Genomic DNA, 27820 nt, shown 5'->3' with positions numbered 1-27820 from the left:
CACAGAATCTGAAGCAGGCTCCAGGCTCTGAGCAAGCGGTCAGCACAGAGCCTGATGGCGGGGCTCGAACCTACAAACTGTGAGATCATGACCTGAGCTGAAGTCGGACGCTCAACCAACTGAGCCACCCAGGTGCCCGCCCCAATATGTGTCTTTATATTTAAAGTGGGTCTCTTATAGACAATATATACTTGGGTCTTATTTTTTGATCTATTCTGATAATCTCTGACTTTTGATCGGTGCATTTAGACCATTGACATTCAAAGTGATTATTGATATTGTTGGATTAATACCTACCATATCTGTGGGGTGCCCAGGTGGCTCAGTCAGTTAAACGTCAACTCTTGATTTCGGGTCAGGTCATGATCCCACAGTTCATGAGATCGAGCTTTATGTCTTAGGATTCTCTCTCTCCCTCTGTCTCGCTGCTGCCTCCCTGAGTTGGGCCCACTCCGTCTCCCAAACAAACTTTAAAAAAAATTTTTTTTTACCATATTTGTTACTGTTTTCTAGAGTTGCCCTCATTCTTTGTCCCCATTTTTGACTTCTAATATTTTTCTGCCCTTTGTGATATTAATTGAGCATTTTATATTATTTCACCTTCTCTCCTTTCTTGGCATATCAGTTATATTCCTTTTTTTTTAACTTGTTTTAGTTGACCTAGAATTCACAATATATAGATTTACAGCTAATCAAAATCTACCTTTCAGTAACACTACCCGTTGATAGATAGTGGAGTACCTTATAAGCACAAAATCCTCTGAATTCCTCCCTCCTGTCTCTTGTATCATTGCTGTCATTCATTTCATCCATACTTAAGTATATACATAAGCCCGTGGATATATACAACATAATCAATTATACTGTTGCTTTATTTTGAACAAACTGTTTCCTGTTAGATCAATTAAGCATAAAAGTAAAAGTTTTTATTTTACCTTCAATTATTCCTTCTCCAGTGTTCTTCCTTTCTTAATTAGACCCAAGTTTCTGACCTATTTTCCTTTTCTCTAAAGAATTTTTTTTGGGAGGAGAGATAGAGGAGAGAGAATGCAAGCTAGGGAGGGACAGAGAGAGAGAGAGAGAGAGAGAGAGAGAGAGAGAGAGAATCTTAAGCAGGGCTCCATCCCATGACCATGAGATCATGACCTGAGCCAAAATCAACAATTGGACACTCAACTGACTGAGCCACCGAGGTGCCCCAAGATTTTTTTTAAATGTTTCCCGAAAGGCAGTGCTAACAACCAAAAAAAAAAAAAAACCCCTCAATTTTTGTTGTCTGACAAAGTCTATATTTCTACTTTACTTTTCAAGGATTATATCATAGGGTATAGAATTCTAGGTTTATAGTTTCATTCTCTCAATGCTTTAAATATCTTTCTCTACTTTTCTTGTTTACATGGCTGTGAAGAGAAGTCAAATGTAGTTCTTACCTTTGCTCCTCTATAGGTAAGGTGTTTTTTTTCTCCTCTGGCATCTTTAAGTATTTTTTATTTTCTATAGTTTGTATATGATATGCCTAGGTTTTGTTTTGGTTTTTGGTTTTTTGGGGGGTTTGTTTGTGGGGGTTTTGTTTGCTTGTTTCAGAGAGGATGGGTATTATTCTGCTTGGTGTTCTCTAAGCTCCCTGGATCTGTGGTTTTGTGTCTGTCATTAGTTTGGGGCAGTTCTTAGTCATTATGTTTTCAGATATTTTTCTATTCCTTTTTCTTCTCCTTCTGGTATTCACGTTCTGCGTGTTACACTGTTTGTAGCTGTCCCACAGTTATTGGATATTCTGCTCTGTTTTTTATAGTCTTTTTTAGTCTTTGCTCTTCAGTTTTGGAGGTTTCTAACGAGGTATCCTCACGCTCAGTTTCTTTCTTTAGCTGTATCCTTCTACTAACAAACCCATCAATGGCATTCTTTGTTCCTAGTATAGTGTTTTCTATCTCTAGCATTTCTTTTTTATTCTTTCTTAGAATTTCCATCTCTTCGCTTACATTGCCAATCTGTTCTTGCATGTTATCTACTTTATCCATTAAAGCCTTTAGCATCTTAGTCATAGTTGCTTTAAATCCCTGGTCTCTTCATTCCAGCATGCCTGTCATAAATGGGTCTGCTTCTGATACTTGTTCTGTTTTGCCTTTCAGTATGCCTTCTCATTTTGTCTTAATAGCCAGGCATGATGTAGTGGGTAAAAGGAATGTTATAAATAGGCGTATTTTAATGTGGTGGTAAAAAGGAGGGGGAGAGAATCATCCTCTACTAGTATGATTATGTCTCAGTCTTTTAGCAAGCACATGCCTCTGGATTGTGAACTTCACAAGTACTTCTTAATCTTTCCCTCTCCGACCACCCCCCTGTTAGATGGACAGGATGGCCACAGTAGGCTTAAGTTGGGTATTTCCCTTTTCCCAGGTCAGTTAGACTCTGATAAAACCCCAGCAAGTTAGGACTCTGGTTAAATAGTTTCTCTTCAGGGTAGATCTTGTTGGGAAGAATAGAATGCTCTGCCATATTTCAAAATGGTTTTTTTTCCCTCTCCTGCCCAAAACATGAGATTTTTCTGTGATATTCACTGTGAGGACCTGGTAGGGCTCCAGGAGGTAAAACTCACAAAAGTGTGGTCCCTCTTCCCTGTCTCCCATGACTGAGTTCCCTTAGAGTGTTACCTCTCAGATTTGTCCACACGTGCTTCTAGCAATTTGTCCATCACAGTTCACGTTTCTCTACCCTGGCATTGGTCCCCATGGGGGTTTCTGCTTGCAGGTGTGTGCTTCGGTAAGTTGTAGTTCTCTGTATTCTCCTGTCTGTCTTTCTGATTTTAGGAGAAGTGGTTTGCCCTGTGACCATACTTCTCTTTTGGATCTGAGTTGTTGATTTTCCAGTTTGTTCAGCTTTTAGGTATTGTCAGGACAGAATGGCAACTGCCAGGCTTCTTATTGCATGCCAGACCAGAACTGCAAGTCCTCAGATTCTTCCAGTTTAATATGAAGAGTTTATATCAGGCCCTAAAGCAGTGATTCAAAAGAATTGCTTGAATGCTTATGTAACATGAGCATTTCTTACCTGAATTTTGATAAACCCTTCAGTGGTAAATAGTGTGGGTTTAATATTTATGGTGGCCAGCCTAGCTTATAGACTGGCATTTGGGAATAAGATAAGTCAAGCCCTGTCTCCTCTGGGTCTCACCGAGAACACTTCTCTGACCTGCTACCCATTCCCCTCCCCCCATCCCCAGCTCAGTTCTCAGCTGAGTATCTTTGCCTTCAGGAGGTCTCCTTGATCAGCACCACCCACATGTACTGCCTTCTCATGTGGTCCCCCTACACCCTCTTCTCATTCTGTAACTCTCATCACTTCTGCCATTTCTCATTCAATATGTCTCCTCCATTAGACTGTTCAACGTGAAGGGGAGGAACCACATCTGTGATCACTGTCGTATCCACTGCAACTCGCACTCTGTGTTGCTGAATAAATAAATGAATGATAGTAGGTTCATACAGAAATATGCAGGAGATATAGCTCAGGGGTAGCATTTGACTGCATACAGAAATATGCCTTCACAGGTAGCTACCACATGTGGTTGATATTATTAACAACAGTGCCCTGATTATTCTCTCATAATTATATTGCTCATTGCCTTCAAAAAATTCTTAAGAACCTTAATTATAATTTATTTACCATTCTAAATTGGCATCGTGATCATTGGTAAACAGCTATTGCTATCCTTGTTCTTATCCCTTGTGTTACATTTTTTGATTTGGCAAGGGCCATTGAGGCAGTATTTTCTTTTTCTTTTTATCTTGCATCATTGTTGAAGACTTTGAAAATGCAATTAAGTAGCATTGCCACATAACCAAGATTGTAAAAAAAAAAAAAAGTATGTTAAACTATCTACCATAAATTTGCTATTAATTATGATTTTCAGTAACAGAATATTTGGATGTAAAATGTTTAGACACAACCAAACAATTTAACAGCATTGCTCTAGATGACTTGGATCCTCTTTTTCTGGCAAACGAGGCACTTGGCTTCACCAGTGCAAAAGTTTTTACTCCTGGCAGATAACAATAATGAGAAGCCCAGAAACACTCCCCAGGGGAACTGAGAACTAATATCAGAATAACCATTTGCTTTGCAACGTTGTTTATGGTTGAACTGTTACGGTCACTAATTTATTTATCTTAACAACTACTGCTGATGGTTATCTTGTGAAATGATAAGTGTGTGGTCTGAGCCTAATTTTTAGGAGCTGAGCATATCCCGGCCCTGCTCTGATGGCAAACACATGTCAGCATTTCTCGTTGTTGTCCAGAGGAAGCTAAGCTGTTTGCTAGTCAAATGTATTCATTCAATAGATGATTATTTATTAAGCACCTACTTATTGGCCGTGCATCGGGTTATGCCCTCGATATACAGAGATAAATAAAATAGCAAGTTCCCTGCCTTCTGGAGGCTGTGAGTCCGTCAAGAGAAATGAGAATTAAGTGTTGTTAGACCTGAGCCCATCCCCCCCTGCCAAGTGGAGATTTTGGTTACTAACTCCTGCCAGTGTGACACTGTTTACACATATACTTACGTGTGTTTGCAACTTGGAATAATTTCAGACATCTGTTTTTTTGATTGTTTGCACTATACAGTAGCTGAAGAAGAGCTTATTATTGGCATTAAATTATTATTAACCATAGATGTGTTTATTTAGATGCATACAGTATCCTAGAAAGAATAATTTATATGTAGAAATGGTTTACTTTTAGTCCCCTATAAAATGGCTAAAAATACCATTGACGAAAAACCTTTTCTCTGAAATACGATGTTGTTTGTATCAGCCACTTAATTATTTTGCTGCACAACAACAAAAATTGACACATCGCATATGTAAATCAATTAGCAGGCCTTGGACACTTAGAAATTACAATTTTTGACAGCTAAATTTTAATTTAGAGATGTTCATATTCAGAAGGCTGAAATAACTTAGTAATCAGAATATGACATAGACTTAGAGAAAACCATGCATAAAATGACAAGTTCCTCAAGATTTATAGGCGCCCAGTTACTCGGAATAGAATGAGAGTTGAGGCTATGTCTTTTTCCCATTCTTCCAGCCAGAGAAGACCTCTTATTTAAAGGGCAGGGCTCCCTCCACTGTTCTTAAATCAAGGCTCTGCTGTCTGACGAGCTGCCCTCCATGATTTTCACAGGGTATTTATAACATTGGGAAGTATACACAAAGAGGAAAATGTTTAATGAAGAGCTTTGCATGTTACGGTGCTATACATCATATGGTTCAATTTAGATGCTCTGAAATATCAGAGTCAGAATGAAATTATCAAGAGGGGAAAAGTCACATGGCATTGGTACAAACAAGACGTGCCTCTTTGTATTTATGTTTGCTAATGAAATTCAGCCATGGTTCCCACTTTGATTTTAAGAGTCCTAGACCACCATTCAGTTTTATTCATAGTAATTAAATCTCTCGCCCACACGCAGACACAAGGGCAGCAAGAAAAGGGGGCACATTTTATCTTTTAAAAAACTATTACATATTAAAACAAAACAGTATGTCTCTCAGGGCACAGTCCCCTCCTTAGTTAGGCAAGTGGAGGGCTTGGGAGAGGGCTTGCACTCTGAATCCAAAGACCCCACAGAGGACAGGGCTGAATTTGGGCATCGGGGCAGTGGAATTTGAGACAACTTGATAGAGTCTCCAGTGTTGCTGCCAGAAGAAAGGTAGAAAAAGGCCAGATAGAAGCACAATCTGTTTTTTGTTGGTAAAACTTGGCAGTAGCCGGGGCGGCGGCGGGGGGGGGGGGGGGGGGGGGGGACAGAAAGACAGAAAGGAGGGCTCACTTAGCAATCTTGAGAAACAACATTTATACAAGAAATTCGGAGATGTACCTACCTTCCCACCCCAACTCAACCTACTATTTTAAGTCAAACACCTAGGCTAACTTAGTAAGGACTAACAAAAGCCTGGTTGCTTCTGGTTTGCTCCACTCCCTCCCCACCTTTTCCCTCCAGCAAAGCCAAGCCGGTGGCTGTAGGACCTCTGCCCTCTGTGCCCTTTTCATCGGTGTGCTGTGGGGAAGAGAACTTGGGAAACCCCAGGACCTTGGTAACCAGGGTAGCTCCTGTAGTGCACAAATCACCTAAAACGCAAAGGGTCTTCCCTACACTTGGTTCATTGGGAGTTGGCGGGAGCTTGGGAAAGGGCAAATGCATGCTCCACGTCTTTTTATTGTCCTTTTTACTCCTGGATGTAACTCAAATTGGCCAACTCCAGACAGATCCAGGCAGGCCGTATCATTTGCTCAGGCTTAAATCAGACACTGAGCATGGTCTTAGTAAGACTTCTATCGGAATACATAGTATGTCACCCCCTGAAGGTCCCAAAGATGCATACTTTTGCCATAGAACCTTTCAACCATGTTTATCTTACTTATTTTGATATTTCATCCATTTATCAAAATTATTATTTTGGGCACTTAGGGAAATTAAGTGATTCTCCAAGGGAGAGCTAATCGTGTAGCAGAAGAGCCAGAAGTAGAAAGTAAAGCTCATAATGGCCTGCCTTGTTCTAACTACTCAGCTGTACTGTTTTAGACATCATTAAGTCCCTCCCCACCTCCAACCCGCTTCTCAGTCCCTTCACTTTTGTTCTGCTCCCAAGGGCTCTTAATCCGGAAAAACACTTCTTTCCCTACATCTGTTTTCCCCATCAGGGTCAGGGAAGCTAAACACATAGCTCTGGGAAGAAGGAGAACCATCCATAACAAGCCCTAGACAGAGTGAGGAATCCTGGACTGACCAGTGATGAGCCTCCCTCTCTCTCTCTCTCTCTCTCTCTCTGTCAGCATTAATTGTTTTCATCTGTTAAATTAGGAATTGGACTAAAGGAGTTCACAAGATACTTTCCTATCCCAAAATTGTATTGTCCTTTGATTCTAGATATAAGCAAAGGGTTTTGTTCAGCTTGGTTTAGCAGGCTTTCCAAATTGCGTTTTCATTTTGGAATTAAACGTGGTGTGGCAGGCAGTCTGAAGGACTGTGCTCCTTAAAGTTGCATCCCATGGGGCGCCTGGGTGGCTCAGTCAGTTGAGCATCCGACTTCGGCTCAGATCATGATCTCTCTGTCAGTGAGTTCAAGTCCTGCATTGGGCTCTGTGCTGACGGCTCAGAACCTGGAGCCTGCTTCGGATTCTGTGTCTCCCTCTCTCTCTGCCCCTCCCCCACTTGTGCTGTCTCTTTCTGTCTCTCAAAAATAAATAAATGTTAAAAAAAATTTTTTTTTTTTTAAAAATAACATCCCAGCATCGGAAAAAAAAAAAAAAAAAAAAAAAAAAAAAAAAAATGATGACCCTCAAGTGAGAAATTTGAGAGATACAGCAGGTAACCTGTTGTTGTCTGGGTAAAAGGCAGACAACCTTAATATCTGTTTCTTCTATATTAAATTAAATTCCAGTATGAGAATTTCTATTGAGAAATATCATTTATGGGGCCCCGGGGTGGCTCAGTCAGTTAAGCATCCAACTCTTGATTTTGGCTCAGATCATGATCTCACGGTTCATGAGATCAAGCCCTGCATCAGACTCCACGCTGAGTTTGGAGCCTGCTTGGGATTCTCACTCTCTCAAAATAAAATAAATAAATTTTGGGGCACCTGGGTGGCTCTGTCGGTTAAGTGTCCAACTTCAGCTCAGGGCACGATCTCATGGTTCATAGGTTCGAGCCCCACGTCAGGCTCTGTGCTGACAGCTCGGAGACTGGAGCCTGCTTCGGATTCTGTGTCTCCCTCTCTCTCCGCCCCTCCCCTGCCCGCACTCTGTCTTTCTCAAAAATAAATAAACATCAAAAAAATTTTAATAGATAAATAAACTTAAAAAATATGCTATTCACTGTATAATCATGGCAGATTCCAAAAGGGAGCCATTTATTGACAAAACCAAGTTGGAGTTCTATTGATAATACATTCGTCTACTCTACCTATATTTTCAGCCTTCACTATGCATCCAAATCAACTGGATTGTGTTTCAAGCGTTCTGAAGCCTAAACGCCATTCAGACCCATTGACTTGAAGACGAAGAGTTAGAGCATCTGTTATTTTTTAAAGTGATTTGGACATACAGTGTTGTTGTTTTTTGGTTTTTTGTTTTTTTGTGGGGGGTTTTTCTTGCCTTTTTTTTCTATTTTTGTTTTTTACTGCATACTATTCTTAACATTGGTTCAGAAAATAAGGACTAGTTGAGAATGCCTCCAAACTGAAGATGATTTAGATTCAAGTCCCATCTCTGCACTGGACTGTACCAGGCTGCTCTGGTTTAAATTAGAATTAAAATTTTAATTTACCCTTTAAGTGATGTTGAACAAGAGTTGAGTTTGTTAGGACTAAGAGCATATACATGTCTATCGTAATCTGGGTGGAATAAATTATGCCAGATTTCAGAGGTTTGGGGTTCTTTCACTTCATGTAAGCCAGTGTGATATAATGAAAAGCGACACGCCCTGGGTTTGAAACCCTGAAACTACCATTCACTAGTCATGTCACTTTAAAAAGGAGAATAATAAATAAGACTTTATTTTACTAGTTGTGGTAAGGCTAAATTAGATATGGGCATGAAAGTGCTTCATAAACTATAAAACCATGTATCTCAGCATTTTTAAATCTTTTCCCCTCCCTGCGTTAAGAAATATACAAAAACTCTTGCCCTTTTAAATGTTATTTGAAATTAAATATTGTGATAAAAAGCAAAAAATATAAATAAGAGGGCTGCCTTGTTTTTTCCTTCCTTCCCACCCCTAAGGATGACCTGTTAATGCATTTTACTTGACAGTTAAACCTTTACCATTAAATTAGAAGCTAAGTGACAGCAAGTACTGTTCTATTTATCTTTGTATCCTTTGTACTACCACACACATAGTGGCTTATTAAGAACTCAATAAATATTTTGCTAAAATCAAATTAGGCAAATTGATAGGAACTCAAGCAATAGAACCAAAATCTTCTGTCATAGGCCTTTGAAGCGTGAAGTATATGTGAGTGAATTTGGGACCCACGACAATGAAATTCTTTTTTTTTTTCTTTTTTTCCTTTATTGAGGAAATATAATTTTCTTGTATTGAGGAATCCCTGGCAAAGATAATCATATATATTTAAAGTGTACAACATGATAATTTGATATACATTGTGGAGTGATTACCAAGGTCAAGATGCAGTAACTAGCACACGTATCTCCTCACATAATTAACCCTTTTGCCTCTTTGTGTGGGTGTGTGTGTATGTGTGTGTGTGTGTGTGGTTATAATGCTGAAGATCCACTCCCAAGCAACTTTCAAGTATACAATACCGTCTTACAACTGTAGCCACCATGCTGTACATTAGATCCTGAGAACTTATTCCTCTTATTGCTGAAAGTTTGTACCCTTTGACCCACATCTCCTCATTTCCCTCTTCCCACAGTCCCTGGCAACCGCCATCCATTCTATTCTGTTCCTGCGAAATTAGCTTTTAGGGATACCGTATAGTATTTGTCTCTTTTTGTCTGGCTAATTTCACCTAGCATAATGCTCTTCAGGTTCACCCATGTTGTCAGACATGGCAAGATTTCCTTCTGTTTTATGAGTGAATAATATTCTGTTGTATTTCTGTACCACATATTCTGTATCCGTTCATCCAGCAGAGAACTTTTAGGTTGTTTCCATATCTTGGCTATTGTGAATAATGCTGCAGTGAACATAGAGGTGCCGATATCTCTTTAAGGTGCTGACTTCATTTCCTTTAGGATGTATACCCAACAGTGGGACTGCTGAGTCATTTGATAATTTTATTTTTAATATTTTGAACAATCGCCATACTGCTTTCTATATGACTACCAATTTACGTTCCTACCAACAGTGTATAAGGGTTCCCCTCTCTTCATATCCTCACCGTTTGTTATCGCTTATCTTTTTGATAATAGCCATCCTGACAGTTGTGAGATGATATTCATTGTGGCTTTGGTTTGCATTTTTCTTATGATTAGTGATGTTGGGCACCTCTTGGCCATTGATCTGTTTTCATTGAAAAAATGTCCATTCAGGGCCTTTGCCCGTTTTTAATTGGATTACTTGCTTTTTTGCCATTAAATTATATGAATTATTTTTACATTTTGGGTATTAACCCTTATCAGATACATGAGTTACAAATATTTCTCCCATTCTGTAGGTTGTCCTTACAGTGATTGTTTCCTTTGCTGTGTAGAAGCTCTTTCTTTTGATATAGTCCACTTATTTATTTTAGCTTTTGTTGCCTTTGCTTTTGGTGTCTTATCCAAGAAATCATTTCCAAGACCACTGTCAAGGAGCTTACTCTCTGTGTTTACTTGTAGGAGTTTTACAGTCTCAGGTCTTACATTCAAGTTTTTAATCCATGTTGAGTTGATTTTTCTGTATGATTTTGTGTCTGATGTAAAGTAGGGGACTATTTTTATTCTTTTGCACGTGGCTATGTGTTTATTAAAAAGACTGTCCTTTCCCCTAGTATATTCCTGGCTCTTTTGTCAAAAATTAATTGACCATATACATGTAGGTTTATTTCTGGGCTAGTTATTCTGTTCTATTGATCTGTGCCTGTTGTTGGTTGTTTTTTTTTTTTTTAAGTTTGTTTGTTTGTTTATTTAGAGAGCATGAGTGAGGAGGGGAAAAGAGAGAGGGAAAGAGAGAATCCAGGAAGTCTCCACACCATCAGTGTGGATCACAACCTGGGGCTTGAACTCATGAATCATGAGATCATGACCTGAGCCAAAACCAAAAGTCGGATGCTTAACATACTAAGCCACCCATGCACCCTGATGTGTGTCTCTTTTTATGCCAGTACCATACTGTTCTGGTTATTATATTTTTGCAGTATAGTTTGACATCAGGGAATGTGATGCATCCAGCTTTGTTCTTCTTTCCCAAGATTGATTTGTCCATTAAGGGTCTTTTGTGATTCCGTATGAGCTTTATATTTTTGCTTACATAAAAATATATTTGTTCATATTTTCTGTTTCTGTAAAAAAAAAAGTACCATTGGAATTTAGATAGCACTGAATTGAATCTGTAGATTGCTTCAGGTAGTACAGACATTTTAACAATAATAATTCTCCCCGTCTAAAAATTCAGGATATCTATTTGTTTGTGTCTTCTTCAGTTTCTTCACCAGTGTTTTATAGTTTTCAGGGTACAGGTCCTTCATCTCCTTGGTTAACTTTTTCCCAATTACTTTATTATATTTGATCCTATTGTAAATGTGATTGCTTTCTTAATTCCTCCTTTCAGATCATGGTTTGTGTATAGAAATAGAAACACAACTGATTTTTGTATGTTGATTGTGTATCCTACATGAATGAATGAATTTATAGTTTTATCAATTTTTTGGTGGCAATCTTTAGGGCTTTCTATGTATAAGATCATGTCTTCTGCAAATAGAGATAATTTTACTTTTTCCTTTCTGATTTGAGTGGCTTTTTTTTTCATGCCTAACTGCTGTGGCTAGGACTTTCGCTACTATGTTGAATAGAAGTGGCAAGGGTAGGCATCCCTGCCTTATTCCTGATCTTAGAGGAAAGGCTTTTCACTTTTCACCATTAAGCATGATGTTAGCTATGAATTTGTCATATATGGCCTTTATTGTGTTGAGGTACATTCTTTGTAGACCTAATTTGTTGAAGGTCTGTCTTATCATGAAAGGATGCTGACTTTTGTCAAATGCTTCTTCTGCGTCTTTTGAAACGATCACAGGATTTTTACTTTTATTAATGTGATATCTCATATTGATTGATTTGTATATGTTGAATCATCCTTGCATCCCAGGGGTAAACTTCACTTGATCATGGTGTATAATCCTTTTAATGTGCTATTGAATTAGGTTGGTAGTATCTTGTTGAAGGTTTTTGCATCTGTGTTCACCAGGGACATGGCCTGTGATTTATAATATGAAATGTGTATTTGATCTTCATCCCTGTTTCTGGCACAGAGCTCCCAAATAAAGCCTTTGGAATTTCTCATGATGACAGCTATAAAGGTGTCCCTTGTTATGTCACTGAGATGACTTCAAGACTACACCTGAGGATGGAGGCTGGTTGCCAGTGGAGCCAGTCATGTGATTGGAGGGTTGGAACTTTCCATCCTACCCCAAAATCTCCAGGGAGGGAGGAGGGGGTTGGAGATTGAGTTCAGTCACCAATGGCCATAGATTTAATCAATCATGTTTATGTAACAAAGCCCATAAAAAAAATATGGGGTTCAGAGAACTTCCATTTTAGTGAACACATAGAGATTCGGGGTGAATGGCACACTCAGAGAGGGAATGGAAGCTCCACACCTTAACCTTGTACCTTGCTCTATGCATGTCTTTCATCTGACTGTTCCTGAACTATATACTTTTAGAATAAACCAGAAATCTTGTAAGTAAAATGTTCTTCTGAGTTCTGTGAGCCACTCTAGCAAATTCATCAAACCCAAGGAGGGTGTCATTGAAACCTCTAGTCTATAGCTGCTCAGTTAGAAGCAAAGGCGGTAACCTGGACTTGTGATTGGTGTCTACAGTATGGGAGGCAAGGAGGTAGCAGTTTTGTAGGACTGAGCCCTTAACCTGTGGGATTTGATGCTCCTTCCAGCTCGATAGTGTCAGAATTAAGTTGAATTATAGGACACTGAACTAGTGTCCCAAGAATTGCTTGTTAGTGTAGGAAAAAACCCACATCAGAATTGGTGACCAAAGTCCTAGCCTGTAATTTTCTTTTCTTGTAGTGCCCTTGTTTGGCTTTGGTATCAGGATAATGCTTGCCTTGTAAAGTGGGTTTTAAAGTGGTTCCTTCTCTTCAATTTTTGAGAGTTTGAGAAGGATTGGTATTAATTCTTTTTAAATGTTTGATAGAATTGACCAGTGAAACCATCTAGTCCTGAGCTTTTCTTTGTTGGAAGACTGTGTATTACTGATTCAATCTCTTTGCTCATTATTATTTGATCCGTTCGGGTTTTCTATTCATTATTCAGTCTTGGTAAGTAGTGGGTTTCTAGGAATCTATCCATGTCTTCTCAGTTATCTAATTTGTTTGCATATTCTTGTTCATAGTAGTCTCTGATGATCCCTTGTGTTTTTGTGATATAAATTGTAATGTCTCTTTTTTATCTATATTTTCATTTATTGGAGTCATCTCTCTTTTTTTTAGTCCAGCTAAAGATTTGTCAATTTTCTTTATCGTTTCGGAAAACCATCTCTTAGTCTGGTTGATCTTATCTGTTGTCTTTCTATTCATTTATTTCTGCTCTAATTTTTATTATTTCCTTCCTTCTGCTAACTTTGAGCTTAGTTTTTTCTTCTTTCTAGTTCCTTGAGGTATAAGATTAGGTGGTTTATTTTAAATCCTTCTTTTTTCATAATGCAGACATTTATTGCTATGAACTTCTCTCTCAGAACTGCTTTCGCTGCATCCCATGAGTTCTGGTGTGTTGTTTCCTTTTTGGTTTGTCTCAACATATTTTTTATTTCTCTTTTGATTTCTTTTTTGACCCACTGATTGTTCAGAAGTGTGTTGTTTAATTTCTACAGATTTGTGAATTTTTCAGCTCTCCTTCTGTTACTAATTTCTGATTTCATACCATTGTGCCCAGAAAAGGTACTCGATAAGATTTCAGTCTTCTTAAATCTTTAAAGCCTCGTTTTGTAACCTAACATATGATCTAGCCTGGAGAATGTCCCTTGTGCATTTGAGAATAATCTGTATTCTTCAGCTGTTGGATGGACTGTTCTCTGTATGTCTGTTAGGTCCATTGGTCTAAAGTATAGACCAGGTTCTTATTTCCTTATTGATATTAAATCTGGATGATTTATCCATTCTTGAAAGTGGGATATTGAAGTTCCCTACTGTTTGGCATTGATGTGTTTTTATCTATAAATCTATTAATAATCATTTAATATATTTAGGTGCTCTGATATTGGGGGCATATTTCTTTATTATTATTATATGAATTGACCCCTTTATCATTATATAATGACTTGTTTTTATCTCCAGTTACAGCTTTTGACCTAAAATCATTTTTTTTTTCCTGATACAAGACTGGCTACTCCTGTTCCCTTTTACTTTTCATTTGCATCTCTTTCACTCTCTTTCACTTTCAGCCCATTAGTGTCTTTAAAGCTTAAATGAATCTCTTGTAGGCAGCATAGAGTTGGATCTTGTCTCTTTTTTTTTTTTGTAAGTTTTTTAAATTTATTTATTTTGAAAGAGAGGGAGTGCAAGTGGGGGGTGGGCAGAGAGAGACATGGAGAGTGAGAGAATCCCAAACGGAGCTCCAACTTGTGAACTGTGAGATCATTACCTGAGCCAAAGGCAGACACTTAACCAACTGAGCCACCCAGGCGCCCAGGTCTTTCCTTTTTTAATCCATCCAAGCACACTGTATCTGTTTATTGGAAAATTTAAACCATTTACATTTAGAATAATTAGTAATAGGTAAGGACTTACTATTGCCATGTTGCTAAATGTTTTCTGATTGTTTTGTAGTTCCTATTTTCCTTCCTTCCTATCTTACTATCTTCCTTAGAAAACTGGTATTTTTTTTTTCTTGTAGTGGTATGCTTTGATTTTTTTCTCTTCATTTGTATATTTTTTATAGGTTTTTCTTTGTGATTACTATGAGGCCTTCATAGTACATCTTGTAATAGTCCAAGTTGAAAACAACTTTCATTGCATGAAAAAAATTCTATATGTTTACTTGCCCTCCAGCTTTATGTTGTTGATGTCACAGTTTACATTTTTTTCATATTGTGTACCCATTAACAAAATATTGTAGCTATTGTTATTTTTAACACGTTTGTCTTTTAATTTATATACTGGAGTCTAGTGATTTGCATACCACCATTGCAGTATTAGAGTATTTTGAATTTATAATTGCCTGTGTCAGTGAATTTAATACTTTCATGTTTTCATTAGCAACCTTTTGTTTCATCTTGAAGAACTCCTTTTTTTTTTTTTAATTTTAACGTTTATTTTTATTTTTGAGACAGAGAGAGACAGAGCATGAACAGGGGAGGGGCAGAGAGGGAGACACAGAATCTGAAACAGGCTCCAGGCTCTGAGCGGTCAGCACAGAGCCCGACGCGGGGCTCGAACTCACGGACCGTGAGATCATGACCTGAGCCAAAGTCGGATGCTTAACCGACCGAGCCACCCAGGCGCCCCTTGAAGAACTCCTTTTAACATTTCTTATAAAGCATGTCTAGTGGTGATAAAATACCTTAGCTTTTATTTGTCTGTAAAAGTCTTTATCTGTACCCGGGAACTACTTTCCTGGGTAAAGTATTCTTGATCAGAATTTTATGTTCTTTGACCACTTTGAATATATTATCTCACTCTCTCCTGGCCTAAAAGATTTCTTCTCAGAAATCTGCTGTTAACCTTATTAGGGTTCCCTTGTGTGTTATGACTCTTTTTAAACTCTTGCTGCTCTCAAAATTCTCTCTTAATCTTTGATATTCAAGAGTTCGATTATATTGTCTCAGTGAAGATCTCTTTGGGTTGAATCTCTTTGAGGATCTTTGCATTTCATGTATCTGGATGGCTATCTCTCCCCAGATTTTGGAAGTTATCAGCCATTATTTCTTTGTTTTCTGACCTTTTCTCTACTTCGTCTAGGACTCCCATAGCATGAATATTGTTTCATTTAATGGTGTCCCATTATTCACATAGGTTTTCTTTGCTTTTTTTCATGTTTATTTCTTTTTTCAGCTCCAAATGGATAATATCAAGAGATCTGTCTTCATGTTCATGGATTCTTTCTTCTGCTTGATTGATTGAGCCTATTATTGAAGCTCTTCATTGCATTTTTTTTTCATTGCATTCACTTCATACCTCAGCTCTAAAAATTTTTTATGATTTCTCTTTGTTGAATTCATTTTGTTATTGCATTGCTTTCCTAAGTTCATTTTGTTGTCTGTCTGTGTTCTCTTGAATCTCACTGCACTTCCTTAAAATAGTTGTTTTGAATTCTTCTTCAGGTAACTCCTAGATCTCCATTTCTTTGGGGTTGGTAACTTGAAAATTATCAAGCACCTTTGGTAGTGTCATGTTTCCTTGTTGCTTCACGTTTCTTGTGGCTTTGCATTAATGTTTGTTCATTTGAGAGAGGAGTCACCTCTTCCAGCCTTTCAGACTGACTTTGGTGGAGAAAGACTTTCAACTGAGACTGGCTGTGAAGGCTCAGGCTGGGTAGGGTGCCATGTCTCTGATCCCGGAGAGGGCATAGAAGCATAATCTCTGTACATCTACATGAGCTGAGGCCAACATGGGCAAAGACTCGGTTCTTCTTTGACCAAGACTGCAGAAGTCCTGTAAGCAGGAGTAGTGTCTAGGGTTGTTGGGGTCCTAGGTGGCAGAGGCTGCAAGGGTTGTCCTGTTCCTCTCTTTTTCCTGTAGGAGGAAGTTCTAGCCAAAGAGAATACCTGCTGGTACCAGGTCTGGTGAACTCGCACTTAGAGAAGCAGGGAAACCAGGGTCCTGGGGCACAGGTGCACTTACTATGATAGTAGTCCCAGCGTCTGATGTGCACGCATATGCAGATCCCCTGAGGAACCAGGTCTGCATCTCTGGGGATCACCACAGTGATTTGGACCCCAGGATGGGGGATGCAGCAGTGGCACGGGCTGTGGGATGACAGGATGCACCAGTGTCTTGGGCCCAGGGTAAGGGGTGCAGTGACAGCATGCCCTGGGGGATGGTGGGTCAGAGCCCTGACTTTGGCAGCAGGGAGCAGAGCAGCAGCAGCTTGGCCTCTGTGATGCCAGGCCAAAGCGGTGACTCGGGACCCAAGGCGGGTGGCACAGAGCTGTAGCCGTACAGCCACTGATGGCAAGTCAGTGCCATGACTTAGGAGCCAGGGGGTGGGACAGAGAACAGCAGCTACAGCATCACAGCCTAATGATAGCAGGTCAGAGCCACAACTCAGGACTCCAGGAGTCAGTCATAGAATAGCAGCAACTCAGGCCTAGCGATGGTTGTCAAAGCCATGACTTTGAACCCTGAAGGCAGGGCACAGAAAGCAATGGCATTTCCGGTTTCATAGATGGCAAGGTGCCGTGGCTTCCCGATCCCAGACGGTGGGGCACAACTGGGGCCCCTGGGGGCAGGTCTCACCACAACGGTAGCTCCAGACCTGGTGAGGAGACACAGCAGTGAGGAGCCCAGGCAGTCCTTTAGTTGGGTTCAGTGTTGGTGGAGACCGTGGAAGCACGCAGTAGCAATGTCTACGAATGTCCACGGCAGTGAGGAGGATTAGTAGGGTTCTCCTGCTCCTTTTCCTGTCAGGTGTAATCCCTCCAAAAGCGTTCCTCTTTGCACTGAGCTGCTCTGGACTGGGAGATGGGGTGATGTAGGTTAAATGCTTCTTATGCTTTTCTGTAGAGCTTTGCTCAGTTGTTGAGCCCCACAGGATTTCTGCTGCTTCTTTGTTGTAATCTAGAGCTTTCCCAGAGCTGTTTTGTCTATTTATAGTTGTTTATTTATTTTTCTGTGTGGGGAGACAAGCTTTGGGACCTCCTTGGTAGCCATCTTGCTGATGTCAGTCCCTACAATGAACTTTTTGTTTTATTTTAGTTAAAGTTTGAGAAAAGTGGGGTGCCTGGATGGCTCAGTTGGTTAAGCGGCCAACTTTGGCTCAGGCCATGATCTTGGCTGTTTATGAGTTCAGACCCTGCATTGGGCTCTGTGCTGACAACTCGGAGCATAGGAGCCTGCTTTGGCTCCCTCTCTCTCTGCCCCTCCCCCACTCGTACTCTGTCTCTCTTTCTCTGTCTCTGTCTCTCTCAAAAATAAATAAACATTAAAAAAATTGTTTTAAACAAATAAGTAAAGTTCGAGAAAGCGGAAAAGAATCAGGAAAGCTAGTCGTGAATAAGTGTAAATCTACACTGGTGGAAGGGGTGGTTTTATCTATAGTTAAAGCTTTACTAATTAAGTTAATGGTGCAAATAACACACAGGCAGTTATATTCAACTAGGAGCCACAGGTGTGTTTTGTAGCATGTTTATCTTTCGTTTAAAATAAATAATAATCATTTGCTTTTTAATATTAGTTTGTATTCCTTAAAATGTATGATTTATGACAGCCCATAAAAAGGGAGAAATAAACCAGCCTAGGATTTAAATTTGTTTCTCGAGCCTGTCTATATGCAGATTAAAAGAAATCATATTTTTAAAACGAAAACTTACAATTTCATTTCCCCATCAACACCCAGTGCAGTAGGCAGAATGTGTCAGCCCACCCAGTTAGATTGAGGTTCTGTCAGTAGGCCATAATTTGAAGCTGAACGAATATATGAGTGTCAAAACTTGGGAGCTAATGTAATCCTCAATTTAAGGGAGGCAGGGGGAAAGCCTGTGAACTACAATTGGTCCTTTAAAACGAAAAACGAAATATCTTTGCTGTTAACTTTATTTTTTTTTTTAACATTTTATTTTTTTATTTTTGAGACAGAGAGAGACAGAGTATGAACAGGGGAGGGGCAGAGAGAGAGGGAGACACAGAATCTGAAACGGGCCCCAGGCTCTGAGCTGTCAGCACAGAGCCCGACGCGGGACTCGAACTCACGGGCCGCGAGATCATGACCTGAGCCGAAGTCGGACGCTTAACCGACTGAGCCACCCAGGCGCCCCTTTGCTGTTAACTTTAGAGATGCCAGGATGTCTAGCATCTGAATGTCTAGCATGTGAATTTCAACAAATTCACATAGGAGCGACTAATAGTTGAGAACAGAGCTTTTTTCAATCAGAAATAAAGCTGCAGTGATATATAGGATGCCGAAACGGGGCTGTCGGGATGAAGTCAGATTCGTTTATACATTTTTAATAGCGGGGGAGGTGGTCCCAGCTATTTCCAGTCAAGGTCTGGGTTTTTCCTGAGATACAGAACCAGGGTATCACTCATAGGATCTGACAGTAGAGAATAAGTAGAGTGCTTCATGAGAATGTGGCCTCTGGAAGGCCCTCACCCCAAGCAGTGTTTAAATTGAGTTTCAACGTCCACAACACAAACAGAGAAATTCACAGTTGACACAAAGATGAGTTGTCTTCACCCATCTTCCTTTAACGTTGCTCGCCCTGGAAAGGTTGCCAACTTGGGGATGTTCCCATAATCACCCTCCACAGACAACATACATCCTTTGTCCATCAGAAGGAAAAGCTGTGACTCTGGCTAGAGGGCCCTAGGGGATGGGTTTGCTGAAATTGCTCTTTGCTGATCACACACGTTCGTTTGCCCCTTCTCTATCGTAGAATTAGAATAGGAAGAACTTAGTCCGGAAATCTGGGACAGCTCTAAACTTTGGCTTTCTTATTAAACTTAGCTGCTCGAAGTCTCTGCGATTAAAAGTCTCTAGTCTTGTAATCATTTGCAAACAATAGTGATGAATCATCTGTGACGGTGAACTGATTTTTGGAAAGTAATCCTTTCAGTATGAGAGAGAACCATTTCCTGTTGGCCACCCTGGAAAGATTAAACTTGGTAATGTCTCAGGTGTGCACGGCCAAAACTCAGCCTGCTCCTGGGCCAAAACCTCTTTTTCAAGCAAGCCTCTCTTTAGCCATTTACCTTTACGAGGAATCCAGCTTTACTCCCAGGTCCATTTATCTCCATGTAAACCATCCCTGGGCTTTAAATATTATGTTATGTTGAAGGTTGTCACTGTGGTTGTAAAATTTAAAATATCAAGGTCAAGAACCTGAAAGTACTACTTTGGCATAAGCCTCTGGTAAGGCAACTGTGGTGGTAGGGGCTGTTTCAAGGCCTGAGGCTCCCCTGTCTGTGGTTGTGGGAAGACACTCTATCCGTCCCTGCAAGTTATTTGTGGCTCTCTGAGGAACTCATTTAACACTGTTCTCCGGTGCACAGACTGAGGAGGTAAAGTTGGAATTTTCTAGTCCTTGTTAGAACGTGTGCTTCAATCCAAAAGTGTCCAAGGGCACAGCAAGCCTGATGGTAAGTCAGGAACAAGCTCACAGAGAAAGCCCTGAGGAACGAAAGATAGAATGTGCCACTGTTTTCTCATCCTTGAAATGCTGATCTGGAGTGAGCTGTGGAGCCGCACAGCCAACCTATGAAATTTCAGCCAGCATTCCAAAGCCCGACAACCGTAGTAAATCCCGTATCAGCTGAATATTCGGAGGAAAGATGTTGAAGTTAATTGAGTTTCATGATTAACAGAAAGTCCCGCAGAAAACTAGCTTGGTTTCACCTCACATCGGTGAAAGTCTTGCTAAAAAGCTTGGTTCCACTTTTTTTTCTTTGGGTATTATTTATAATATTTTATATTTATTTATTTATTTATAATTATTTTATAATTATAAATGTAATTTAACCATTTTTAGAATTAAACTCTCCAGCATCTCCCTAACATTATTTTAGTCATAAAAACTTATTCTACATTTCCTATAACGTGGCTGTTGAAGGAAAAACAAAATCCCTGATACGAGATGTTGTCATTTTTCTGTTTTTCGGAACACAGGTTGTAGGAAAAAACCCATCTCATTGAGGGTTATGAATTCTCTGAGTATGGCTATTCCTAGTTTAAATAATGAAAAATATGGTGGTGAAAGGGATAATTTTATTCCTAAGTCCTGGATTTTAGTTCTGTTTCATTCTGGGTTTCATTATGAGACTCAAGACAAGTCACAGAGGCCCTGTATAGTCCAACTCTTCAGCTCTGAACTGCAGAATATATCTCGCAGGAAGAAAAATCATGAGTTTTACTTGATTTACTGGAATATATTATATTATTGCCTTTGGTATCCATTTTCCCATTTTCTTTTATGGGGATATTTTATCCCATTATGACTATCCACACGTACATCTATATGTACTTGTATGTACATAAAATTACGTAGGAGGGGTGCCTGGGTGGCTCAGCCAGTTAAGTGTCTGACTTCAGCTCAGGCCGTGATCTCACGGTTTGTGGGTTCGAGCCCCGTGTCGGGCTCTGTGCTGACAGCTCAGAGCCTGGAGCCTGTTTCAGATTCTGTGTCTCCCTCTCTGTCTGCCCCTCCCCTATTCACGCTCTGCCTCTGTCTCTGTCTCAAGAATAAATAAACATTAAAAAAAATTTTTTTTAATAAAGTAAAATTATGTAGGATTCGAGTTTTCTATAATGTCTCTAATGTACAGAACTCCTTAGAGATCACCATATTTCAGCAGGGAGGAAAGGCTTCTATTAGTGTCTGTTTCCAAGCTTTTCACTAAGACTATAAATTAGGCCTGGGAAGGCTATAATGAGTCAGTAATTTATAGACTATTAAGAGAGTTAATTAGAAGTGATTCTTGAGCATGTCCAATAGAGAACACATGTTTATAAAGGACAAACAGATTCAACACAACATGTCTTTGACCTAACCAAACCCAATCAATTAACAAAATGGGATGTCTTATTTTGCATATCTCCCACTCCCCGAAAATAGAATCCCTAACCACTTGTTAACCACACTGACTTTTTAATAGACAGAGTGGTGACTCTAGCCACCAGAAATGTTGCCACCAGAAATGTTCAGAGTAAGCACCCTGTTCGACGGAAGCCAGCAGAGTCTACAAAACAGGAAGAAAGCTCTGCATGTTGCTCTTTTCCCTCCTTTCCCGGTTTGACTTGATGTGATAATTCATTGCAGATTTCTTTCTCTTTGACAGAGTGCCTACCGCAGGAATGGGATGGCTTTTCTGGCCTGCTGACGGGACTTGTGACCATAACAACAGGAAAGGCATGTTATAGTAAGGTGATTTCTGTTCCCCTCTTTGGACAAAATAAAATACAAGTTTACCTTCTCTGTATCCTCAGGAGTGGGTTGGTTTGTTGTGACTATCAACTGGCTGACTCCGGCCCTTTTCCAGCCCCCTCAGTGCTCAGTCTTGTTTACTGGCTGGGCCGTTTAGCTAATTAATGGCAGGATGTTTGGGATAGTGTGTAGGTGGACAAGAATGCAGATCACACAATTTTGAAATTTTAATTTGGGATGGATTTACTGCCCTCAGCTCACATATCTTAAAGGCAGTGTCTTGTTTTCCCTCCAGTGTTTAGTCTGTGTTTTGTGTGATGCATTTTGTAATCCAGGTTTGGGACAGAGGAGACAAAAGGACAGTCAGTTTTCCCTCACACTGTCCCACAACTTTACTTTGTGACATTTGCTGAGTATGTATACCTTAGGTGTGTCTTCGAGACAAATACTCATTTTATAAACTCACACTAATCAAAGACCTAATTGATCTGATGAACTATTCCCGTCTTCTCGTCCCTTCCCCCCACTTCTCGTGAATGTGTTATTTTTACACCTTCTTCCCGACTTCCTGCACATCTGCCATCGTGCCTGGTTTTCCTCATGTAGGCCCTCTCCTCCTGTCCCCTTGTCCCTCCAGTCCCCAGGCCCACCACACATACACACTGTACCCATGTAGAAGCTAAGTAATCAGGGGCGCCCGGGTGGGCTGAGTTGGTTGAGCGTCCGACTTGGGCTTAGGTGGTGATCTCACGGTTTGTGAGCTCGAGCCCCGCATCAGGCTTTGCACTGACAGCGTGGAGCCTGATTCAGGTCCTCTGCCTCCTTCTCTCTCTGCCCCTCCCCTGCTCGTGCTCTTTCTCCCTCAAAAATAAATAAATAAACATTAAAAAAAAAAAAAAGATGAAAGAAACAAAGTAATGAGAATCCCTTGAAGGGGAGCTGAGTGATGGGCTTTCTCCCTTGAGAGCAGTCCCACAGCTAAACTGGAATCTGGGACTGGGTCATTTCTTGCTGGTAACAGCCGAGCCCCCCTTCTGGCATCTATACTTTCTCCATCAGATGACAAAACCCTAACTTTGGAGAACAAATCAAAATATAGCAGATGTAATTGTACAGTTCCTGATTAAACTTGAATTTTAAAAAAGGAAGCTGGGGCGCCTGGGCGGCTCAGTTGGTTGGGCGTCCGACTTCGGCTCAGGTCACGATCTCGCGGTCCGTGAGTTTGAGCCCCGCGTCGGGCTCTGTGCTGACAGCTCAGAGCCTGGAGCCTGCTTCCGATTCTGTGTCTCCCTCTCTCTCTGCCCCTCCCCTGTTCATGCTCTGTCTCTCTCTGTCTCAAAAATAAATAAAAAACGTTAAAAAAAAATTTTTTTTTTTAAAAAGGAAGCTATTTCTTTAATTCTGGAGGACTTCCAGTTTTATTTTTATCATGGTTTTTACACACACTGAGACATCCTTTGTGAAGAATTAATAAAAACAGAAATAAGAAACATGAAAGATTTTCCTCCTGTGACCAAATCATTGTGAGGCTCCGTTAATATGATTGTGCCATATTACTCACATTTGTTAACTATCATTTACCTGTTCTGTGTTAGTCCTTCTGGAAAAAATCTTCATGTCAAGAAGAAAAAAAACGTAGATATATAATATCAAAAAATTGCCAAGGGGTTTTGATGTTCCATCTGTGCTTGTTGAAATGTATGATTAAACTTTTCTTTTTATCATCATTCTTATTTTTCTTGGCATCCCTAATCATAGAAAATTATAAGCTTGCAGTAAACATCCTAACTTTTAAAACGACAGCATTTATTGTATTTGGTTTCGATCTGCCGGGCTTATGGATGTATAAAATTTTCAGAGGCTAATTTTTCACATCAAAATTCCTTCTCTCCCACATTATACATTTTAAAGTATGCACGAGGCAGAAAATACAGAGTTTAGGTTTTTTCCCTTCATTTTATTCTACCTGATCTCCTTATAGTCCCAGAGAAGGAAGACTCAACGTACATTTCTCTCAGAAATATGACAGGTCTGTGTTTTTGTTGGTCTGGCGTATGTTTGTCTATCTTGAACAGTCTGACAGGTAATTATTTATAAAATCTGGTTTTGCCCAGTAAGTCCATATAATAACCTTTCACTTTTCATCATAAGCCAGTGAGCTGAATTTAGAATAAAACAAGGTCATTTATGTCTGTCCCAAACCAGCCTAGATGTCCCCATAATTGCTCAATATTAATATTTTTAATTCTTTTTTTTTTTCTTTTCTACACTTAGGTTCTTTCTCTGACTCTTTCAGCAGCAGTGAATTTGAAGTAAAATAAAATTTTCTTAAGCAGCGAGTATAGAAAAAAATTTATAGGAGGAAAATCTCAGAAAATGTGACATCAATAAATTGTTCTCCCAAGATTAAAATGTTAGGTAAAATCAGAAAACGTTAAAGCAGAAGATGGTCTTCAAGATCGTTGAAAACAGCCACTCATTTTCCAGATGAAAATATGTAGCCTGGAGAAGGAAGTTGACTTTCCCAAGGTCACTCAGTAATAGCAGTGACAGACCAGAGACCAGAGATCCGTGGTCCCTAATTCTCAGGTTGCAATTTCACTCCCCCATACTGGATTTGCATTAGATACTACCAGGATACATGGGGATTTTATGGCATGTTTATCTTAGATAATTACCTAAGTTTATTTTTTAAATGACACTAATTTGGACACATCCTAAAGCGTAAGTGTTGTATTAAAATCTTCTTCAAAGGGACTGTGGTATAATTAAATAATCTGTTATATGTCACTTATACATCAATTTTAAAAAAGTGGGGGAGGTCTGCAAGCAGGGGAGGGGGAATTAACATACTCGGAGCACCTACTTTGTGTCGGGAACCTTACCTCTGGTATTTCATTTATCTTCACAGTGACTTCATGAGGCTCACATTGGGCTCGATTCTAAATCAAATGTGAATACACAAAATAATTTGTTTTGTAGCCTTGTGTTTTGGAGATCAAATTTGAAAAAAATAAATAAAGCCAACATTAAGTAAAAATAGCCTCTCTTAGGGGAAATTGACACTGCCTCATAGATTCAAGGGTAAAGGAAATAGAAATATTTCTCCTTTCACCTAAATTTGGATGTGACTTTCCGAACATGCCGTTTTGAGACTATGTCATCAACCTTCCTGCCTTCACATATTGCAATAATTAAGATTCAAAAATAATGTTCCAGTTTTAGAACCGAGAGCTTTTATTTAAAAACCATCAGAAGCACAACTATTTTTTAAATGGTGCCTATACTCCTGTACCTGGGGAGAATTCTTCACTTATTACTGTTTGTCCTTTGTTTCTATAAAATAATAAACAACCCACATTTCATGCTTTTACCACGTAGAAGACAAATAAGCATAAGTGGTGATCCTTGGTCTGAAAGAAAACAAGTTTACTTGTCTAGAAATTACGAGGTTTAATTTTATGAAAAAATTTTATATAGTTCCCAAATCAGGTATTTCTTTCCAGTTCATCTAACCCCTTGTGTAAAACTGAATCACTACAGAGAAAGTACTCCCTCATCTGCCCTCCTGGAATTTAGATAGAACCTTCCCAGGTTGCATTTAAAATTCTGCCTTCAACCATGTATACATCTCATAAAATCTTTTACGGTTTCCTGTATGCTCTGGCTGAACATTTCATAGAACATAAACACTTCTGCAAATAATAGAAGGGCATCAAGTTGAATATGTCATGGCTGTGGCTCCCCCACAAAGCCGATTCTCCAGCCATGCATTATTTCTTATTTTTATCTTCTTATTTGAAACCCAAGATGAAACTTGCTGTGCTCTTAGAATACGGGGGGTGGGGGGGGGTGGAGGTAGGCAGGGGACTCCAGAAGTTTTAGTGGAGTTGTGTTCATTAAAGCAAAGGCTTTCTGCAGAGGGCATCAAGCCAAACTTCAACAACAAAACCATGCCTGCAGGGATTGGATGTAAATGTGATGGTTAAATAAGGGCCAGATGCCTTTAAAAACTCAAATATTAAAAAGGTCATATCTCTTCAAGTCAGCCTCTCATGTTGTGAGTGATACCGTAGCACTTTCAAAAAGCAAAAACAAAGAAAGAGACTTGCATCTGTTTTCTGGAACAAAATATCACATATTCAAGCCATCGTAAGTCATGGGAGTTTGGGCAACTGAAGCATATTTAAAAACAATCCATTCCTAGAAAGTCACAAAAAACCCGCATACAACATTTCATCGTCGGAAACCACTAGAATTCTGTAGAGAGCGTTACACTCACGTTCCTTCTGCCCATCACCACCCAGTATTCACCATTCCCCCTTTTCCCCCCAAAGGAAAATAAAAATAGAAAAAAATATAGGAAGAATCAAGATGACTACTTAACTTAATTTTACTTAAACCAGGTAACACTTTGCTTGCTATCAAAAATGTCGCTCACAGGGCGCCTGGGTGGCTCAGTCGGTTGAGCGTCCGACTTCAGCTCAGGTCACGATCTCGCGGTCCGTGAGTTCGAGCCCCACATCGGGCTCTGGGCTGATGGCTCAGAGCCTGGATCCTGCTTCCGATTCTGTGTCTCCCTCTCTCTCTGCCCCTCCCCCGTTCATGCTCTGTCTCTCTCTGTCTCAAAAATAAATAAACGTTAAAAAAAAGAAAATGTCGCTCTGTCGTGTGGGCATTTTAATAAGGTTGACGTAATCATTACAGCACACCGCATGCCCTCCTGTGTACCGGCACTCGGTGTGAGTTATCCCGTTAAATACAGCCCCTCTGTGAGGGAAGCTGAAAATGAGGAGGTTCATTGCCTTACGCAGGGGTTCCCAAGGTGGGGCGGGCCTTTGCACCCCACGCTTTCACCCCAAAGCTCGTGCCACTCAGCACTGTTACAAAGCCTGGAATGTGCTTGAGTAAAGAGTTCTAATCATGTGTCAAAAAAGAGGTGCTGCTCCGAACCTAGAAGCGCTTCTCAGTACCAAAAGCTTGATTACAAGAAACGTTCTTTTTAACTTAACATTCCTCCTCTAAGGCCAAGTATTAGGTATATAATAGAATATCACGTAATGGCTAATAGGCTGTAATTACATTGAATGACATTAAGTCCTCTGTAAGGTCTGAAACCCTAAGATAAATACATATGATCAAGGCACATACTAAGAATCCCTGTAGAAATTATGAGAAAAACTTCCTCCAAGATCCATGTTTACAAAGCCTCTCCTTTATGAAGACCACATTTCTCCAGAAGGCTCTAATTACCTAGGCTACTATTTTATGCTTTCATAGAAGGTATGTATATCGTTCTAAAATAATCCCCATAGGGGAATCTGGGTTGCTCAGTCAGTTAAGCGTCTGGCTCTTGATCTGCTCAGGTCACGATCTCACAGTTCGTAAGTTCAAGCCCCACGTCGGGCTCTGAGCTGACAGTGTGGAGCCTGCTTGGGATTCTCTCTCCCTCTGTCTGCCCCTCCCCTGCTGGCTCTCTCGCTCTCTCTCTCCCCCTGTCTCTCAAAAATAAATAAACTTAAAAAAATTAAATTAAATTAATAAAATAAATAAAATTAAGATAAAATAAAATAAAATAAAATAAAATAAAATAAAATAAAATAAAATAATTCCCATCTTGTTTACATATGTTTGCAGTGGCAGATGCCTATGGCCATCCCTTGGAACTTTATACAAATGCCCTTTTTAGGTTTTTGCTCATGAATTATGATGTGGTCATTGTTTCTCCTGGCCCAGGATTTCTGTGCATGCCCTTGGGGCGGAATAGTGGACAGGGACAGAGAAGAAAGTTGAAAGAAAGTTGCCGACCGTGATTTGAATTAGAAGTGATGCTTTTTAGGTTAGAGTGGGAGAGAGCCAAAGCATAAGAGACTGTTAAAAACTGAGAACAAATTGAGGGTTGATGGGGGGTGGGAGGGAGGGCAGGGTGGGAGGGAGGGCAGGGTGGGTGATGGGTATTGAGGAGGGCACCTTTTGGGATGAGCACTGGGTGTTGTATGGAAACCAATTTGACAGTAAATTTCATATATTAAAAAATAAAAAAAATAAAAAAAAAATAAAGATTAA

The 27820-nt window shown here is 39.8% G+C and overlaps 1 protein-coding gene across 3 annotated transcripts in view; it reads left to right on the top strand.

Annotated features, from left to right (window-relative positions):
* SUPT3H (SPT3 homolog, SAGA and STAGA complex component) overlaps positions 1-21803 on the top strand; it is a 537375-nt gene extending 515572 nt beyond the window's left edge. For all 3 annotated transcript variants that reach the window (XM_049652810.1, XM_049652809.1, XM_049652811.1), the window contains one exon: positions 21669-21803. In XM_049652810.1, coding sequence (XP_049508767.1) covers positions 21669-21710 — 42 coding nt within the window. In that variant the 3' untranslated portion in view covers positions 21711-21803. The remainder of the gene's footprint in view (positions 1-21668) is intronic.
* The last annotated feature ends 6017 nt before the right edge of the window (positions 21804-27820 follow it).

This window comes from Panthera uncia (genome assembly GCF_023721935.1).
Source record: "Panthera uncia isolate 11264 chromosome B2 unlocalized genomic scaffold, Puncia_PCG_1.0 HiC_scaffold_24, whole genome shotgun sequence".
Taxonomy (NCBI): domain Eukaryota; kingdom Metazoa; phylum Chordata; class Mammalia; order Carnivora; family Felidae; genus Panthera; species Panthera uncia.
This window is presented reverse-complemented; position numbering and strand designations above follow the sequence as displayed.